Raw genomic sequence first — 6,402 nt, forward strand, 5'->3', positions numbered from 1 at the left:
TTGTCCATTATGGACCATTTTTTTAAATATTTTTTATAAATAACTTGATACTCAAATTGTTAATAGATCGACTTAATTACCTCAGCTATAGTTATAAAACCATAATAAAAGTCCTTGATCTGTCTTTTCAAAATAGTATAAGCATTCCAAAAACGAGTATGTTTGTCTGAACGTATAAGACTTCAATTGACTAAATGGACAAATAATAGAGTTTGATCTTCAATGGCCGGGTGATTTAGAACTCAATCCTTATTTTTTTGTTTCTCACTGTTATCCTTACACGGGGTAATCCTGTTCGAACCGAAAACATCCATAGGTATGTGAGGCTAAATCTTTCAACGAGTATATTTATTTATTTATAAGACTCGAATCCGATATCTTGCTTAAGGAGAATCAAATATGTACCACTTGAACCAACACCCTTATCGATTTAGTAGGTAATAATTCAGGTTTTGTCATATTTTCTGTTTTTTATCTAATACTTTTGATGATGGTTTGATTGTATATAAGCATAGATTGAGAAAGATGAACTTGATAGGAGGTAGGTCATTTAGTTATGGTCGATCTGGTTTATGAGAAATGATATTTCTTTTTAGAGAGAATGAGTTTAATGTTATTCATCTTATGAACCTAATTCGGATAAAGTTTTTATCTTGATCGATTCTCTTCCAAGATTAAATTCTATTTCTTTTGCTAATTGGGGTAGGAATCCATATGAGGATTTCTTATTAGTTTTATTTGGCTGTTTTTATTGTTCTATTTATAATGGATTAACACTCCTTATCCTTTTAATCCATTGTTCATTAATTTATCAAAAAATGGAGCTAAATAAAGGGTACTTGCGCCAGTAAAATTTTACTATTTATTTATATGATACATACATTTTTTTATTCACAAATGTATAAATAAATTAGTTGTAATTTTTTAAATTTAGAAATTATAAATTTTTTACTTTATTTATGTCATTTCGAATGCCTACTACATAATAGTAACTTATACAATTTTATTTCATTATTTATGATAATATACAAATGTTATTATTATAAGATATTCTAATGTAATCTATATTTTGTAAGAACTAAAGGTTTGCTTAACATAAATCAATAACTAATATATTTATAAAAAATATGTTAAACTTTATGTTTATATGACCTCCCCAATTTTATTTCATTATTTTTTTTGATGTACTTATATTTTTTCTACTCTACTTGTCTCCTCTCTTTTTTTCTTAAAAAAATATGCACATTCCACCCTAAAAATTAAAATCACCACACAAGCTATATAGTAACCTCGCAAAAATTAGTACCCAAGAATATGTTGGGTAGATAGAGTTAAAGACATAAATCTTGAGTATATGGTTTCAAATTGCGACAAATGTATTATACAATTTTCTCACCTTCTCTATTAAAAACTTTGTCTATACTAACACCTCAAAGAGTCAAGTTACATTGGTTTTAGATGTTTTGTTTTTTAGACATTTAATAATCTCCAAACTGAAGGAATTTAATCACATGAATAATTAGGACACCTTCAATAGTGGATAAAATGTATTGTAAAATGGTTTAGGGTTGAGATTTTCTCCAATATTGAATTTTTCATGTATTATACGGGAAAAAGAGTTTGAATTTTTTTAATATTTTTATTAAAATCTGGACTATTGAATTTTTTCCCCAGATCATGTGTCAAGATCTGCATCCGGTACTTATTTATCTAATAGTAGAGAGATCTTGTATGCAACTTAATAATTTGATGTATAGTTTTATGTTGTACTAAACATAATCATGGTTTCAAGAGTAGAAGAAAGGCCTTAAGTGAATTTTAGGGCACTAGATTGTCCTTTCTCTTCATGATTGTAGCCTTATTGAATGCTAAGAACAAAAGAAAGACATGATGAGGGGAAATCACAATTTGCAATTATGGTTAAAAAAATTCATTCAAGCTAACCCATTAGACTTAAGATAAAATACAATGCATATTATTTAGTACATAAAATAAACTAAAAAGGTACAAGGATTTCAAACTATAATGAGATATATGAAACATGTTGACTACCAAAGAAAACAATCATTTTTTACCAATCTCACATCATACATTACTTTCACCCTCATTTCTTAGAACCCTCATTACTAATCTCTTGTAAACTTTATTTCAATTTTTTATAATATTTCTCATACTCTATATTGTTATACATTCAAATTGACACAGCCATAGTTACAACAAAATGTTGCTTTAGTAGTACCATTTTTTTTCATGAGATGGGTATATGCCACTCTTATCATTAGAATTTTCAAATAAACCTACTTTGGCACTTGGTGATGCTTTCCACGATTGGATAAGGTCCTTATATTTTGGTATAAAGGGTTCATATATCTTGATGCGAGCATTCTTTGGTGTGGTGAAAATTAGAGTCTCCAAAATCCTTGATCTCTTCAGGAGAATCTCTAACAATTGAAGTTCAGACTCTAAAAACTTGAAACCAATTAATTTGATGACTTTTAACCCATCAAATTGTTGATTAAAAGCTTCGAGTATAGGCTTTTGATGCATTTCCCAATAAGTACCACACTCAAAATGGTAATCATTCAACTGCAATAATATGGTTTGACTTAGTCAGATTTACAACAAAATATACTTATGGATTGTAAAATCACATCAATAAATAGTAAAAAAAAAACTTTGGTATTAATTATTGATGATTGATATTTAATAATACTCACATCGATGAACAACATTTCTATAGATGGACAATTCTTGAGAAACACAATAATGTCATAAGGATTGCAAAAGTTTGCTCCATCCATGACTATGTGGAGTTCTCTAATATTTGAGAAGTAGAATTGTGGTACTTGAAAAACACCATCACGAAACCTATAAGACAAAGCCTGAAATTATAATTAAAAAGAAAAAAGTCAATCTACCAAATCATAATAAGGATTCATGTATCAACAAGGCGTTGGTCAAGTGGTATAAGACTCTGCTGGATCCCAAAATCGATGGTTCGATTACGAGAATAACACTTGTTGAGAGGGTCAATTACGAATCCCAAGAGGAATTAGTTCATTACCCACAAAAGATGAGAGAATACCCTTGTTAGTACCAAAAAATAATAATAGGGGGTAATGTATCTTAAAAATTGAATAATTAAAATAAGAAGAACCATGAATAGTTGTATATGACTTACCTCTTGAAATTGAGCTGAGGTGGTAAGAACCCTAACATTATGGAGATGATTCACCAGATTTTCCAGAATAGGAATTTTCAAATAGTTTCTAGAACGAAAGAAGATAAATTTGGCCTCACTCAATGATGGAACAACTTGAGTAAATTCAAGTTTAACTACAAACCCACAATAATGAATGTGTTGAAGTGTGGGTGCATCGATCTCAATTTTCTCCAAATTAGGGCAAGTAGTGATTTTCAGTGTTCTAAAATTTTTGTGCTCGCTAGCAAATATACTAATTCGCCTAATTTCCCTACAAGAACCCAAATCCAAACATTGAATCATCTTACCATAAAGCATTACATTTTCTAGTTGTTCTTCATACAACTCCATCTCCCTCAAAATCACAGTGTGCAAATTTTGCCAACCATTTGTAACAGGTTGCACCCCAAATTGAACATTTGAGAGCTTTAAGATTTTCAATGTTGGAATTTGGAGCAATTCAGGAACAAGGACATAACCACGTTGGAAGAAATTGAAGTCTAGTTCTTGAACCCCTTTTTGTATGCATATTTTGAGCCATTTTTCGATCATTTCTTCAGCACCAATTTGGCTCATATGAAGTTGAAAACATTGGATCACTGAACCCTCATGAGAGTTGAAAACATGATCAACCAATGCAATGAGATTTTCTGTGCTACGATGGAATTCATGAGCAAACATTAATTTGCGGTTAAGAGTCCATGATTTCTTGAACCATGTGGAGACAGTGCATGCCCCTATTGCTTCTTTGATTGGTAGAAATGTGAAAATGTGTTGAATAATATCAGGAAGAAGATTTGAAAGAGGATTGTATCTTTCAGTATATGAGGAAGATGGTAGTGAAATTTTGGTTTTTTTGGATGATGGGCATGATTTTGATGACACTAATCTTGTGTGTTTGGTCATTGTTGTGAAAGAAATGGAGCAAAAAGTTAAGGTAGAAAGGATGAAAAGAAGTGAAAGAGAAACAATGGTTTGATTCTAGTGTATGTAAACCAAAGAGCTAAGGATATGGTGAAAAGATTCGAGGGCATTGTGTTTTATATAGCTAAACAATGATTGTGACATTATATCGGAAATGAGAGTTTTTTTTATTTTATTTTAAGTGACAAAAATATTATTTCATTATATATAAAAAAATATAATTGTTGTTTGTATTATATTTTCTTTTGTTTTTTTTAATACTTATCTCTTCAGTTCTTTGAGAGGATCCCTACTCGATTTATGTTATGAATAATGTAAAATATGTAAAACTTCAGTTTTTTTTTTGGAATAAGGAAATGGGAAATGAACTTTCTCAGTATTCAGTGAATAGAATAAACAGTTATGTGGAATTTTCTCCCATATAGTGATGAAACGACATCGTTTAGGTCTTACTAGTTATTAATTATGAGCATGCTCCTCACCTATATGAGCTGTTATTACTTATATTCAAGTCATTTTTTCTTTATGATTTAAAAAAATATTAGAGATAATGATTAATCATTAATGTTTACCAACTAAGTTTCAAAATGATTGTACTTATTATTATAATACAAAGTCTGATTAACGTTTACCCACTCCTATTTCTTGTCCATTTTATTGATGCCTTTTACCAATTTTATTTCTAAAAATGATTTATTATATTATTTTAGGATTTCCTTTTTAAATCTTAGATGCAAATAGTGATTAATGTTTACCATTTGTATTTCTTTTATTTCTCTTATATGCAATTTCACCATCTATATTTCTAGATATGTAATATCTATGCATTTCCAATATAAAAATTTATACATGATTTGTACATCATCCATTACTATTTTTTAAATTTTTTTAGGAATCAATAATGATTGAAAATAAATAGTTGATGATAGACTATTAATGTATAAAATCTTATAGTTTCGCTCCATACATTTTTTTCTCTTTTTTAAAATCATAGATTAAAAGGTTGATTAATGTTTAACAAATATATTTCTTTTCCTTTTTCTTTTATTCCTGTTACCAGTTACATTTCTAAATAATTTATTATTATTTTAGGAATTTTCAAAATATTAGATGCAAAGATTGAACAATGTTCAATATTTACCAATTATGATTGTTTCCTTTTGTTATGCATTTTATTGATATTTTTAAATTATTTATTATATTATTTTAGGACTTTTAAATGTGAGTTGCAAACTTCCAAAGTGTGATTAATGTTTACCAATTATATTTCTTTTCTTTATTTTATTTTATTCTTGATACCAATTAAATTTTCAAATGATTTATTATACGGTTTTAAAATCTCAGATGCAAAGACTGATTAATGTTTACCAAATATTTCTTTCCTTTTTTTCTTTTATGCCTTTTACTAATTAAATATAAAAATCACTATTAATATTTGTTATCATCATAATTATTGTTATTATTTTGAAAATGTTGATGGAAGGACTGATTAATGTATGTCAGTTATAATATTTTCCTTTCATTAATGCCTTCTATAAATTGTATTTCTAAATGATTTTTATTATTAGAATAGACTGATTGTTTGTCCCATTATTAGAACTTGCCTTCCCTTATCCATTTATTTATTAGAATTATATATACTAGTGTTCGTGCCTGCCAGCGAATATTGTGTGACACTACATATTCAATTTTTATAATATTATACTTTTTTTGTGTTTATGATAATGTTTAATTTAAGGTGAGATATATGGTTAATTAATGTATTGGTGGTAGTTGCTTATGATTATATAGTTTTTTTGTAAAAATTAAATAATGTCAAGGGCAATATAGGAAATGAAAATTACACCATGATGGGTGGTTATTTTGTGTTTTCCCTTTATTAATAGTACTAGCGTGTTGACATGCACTGTCGTGCCTGTCAACCCGCTTTCCTATCATTTATAATGTATAGTTTGTATTTTATAAATTCAAATATAATTTTTTGCGCTGAATTTACGGTTGAATTATTCAATTGGTCTAATATTCAATTTTTTAAATACACTTTTAAAATAAGAAAATAATAAGGATAAAATAAGAAAATAATATTATATAGTTTTTTGGTAGAAATAAAAAGATATTGAGGGCAAAATAGGAAAACACAAATTACACCATGATGGGTGGTTATTTTGTGTTTTCCCTTTATTAATAGTACTAGCGTGTTGACATGCACTGTCGTGCCTGTCAACCCGCTTTCCTATCGTTTGTAATGTATAGTTTGTATTTTATAAATTCAAATA

At 28.1% G+C, this 6,402-nt stretch overlaps 1 protein-coding gene across 1 annotated transcript; it reads right to left on the minus strand.

Annotated features, from left to right (window-relative positions):
- On the minus strand, window positions 2,230-4,074 carry LOC109344611 (putative FBD-associated F-box protein At1g61330). Its single transcript, XM_019583370.1, has 3 exons — window positions 3,182-4,074; window positions 2,718-2,882; window positions 2,230-2,586 (listed from the first exon to the last, which is right to left on the minus strand). Exons 1-3 carry the CDS (start codon window positions 3,881-3,883, stop codon window positions 2,230-2,232), a joined length of 1,224 nt encoding a protein of 407 aa, XP_019438915.1. The 5' UTR covers window positions 3,884-4,074.

This window comes from Lupinus angustifolius, chromosome LG04 (genome assembly GCF_001865875.1).
Source record: "Lupinus angustifolius cultivar Tanjil chromosome LG04, LupAngTanjil_v1.0, whole genome shotgun sequence".
NCBI classification, from domain to species: Eukaryota; Viridiplantae; Streptophyta; class Magnoliopsida; order Fabales; family Fabaceae; genus Lupinus; species Lupinus angustifolius.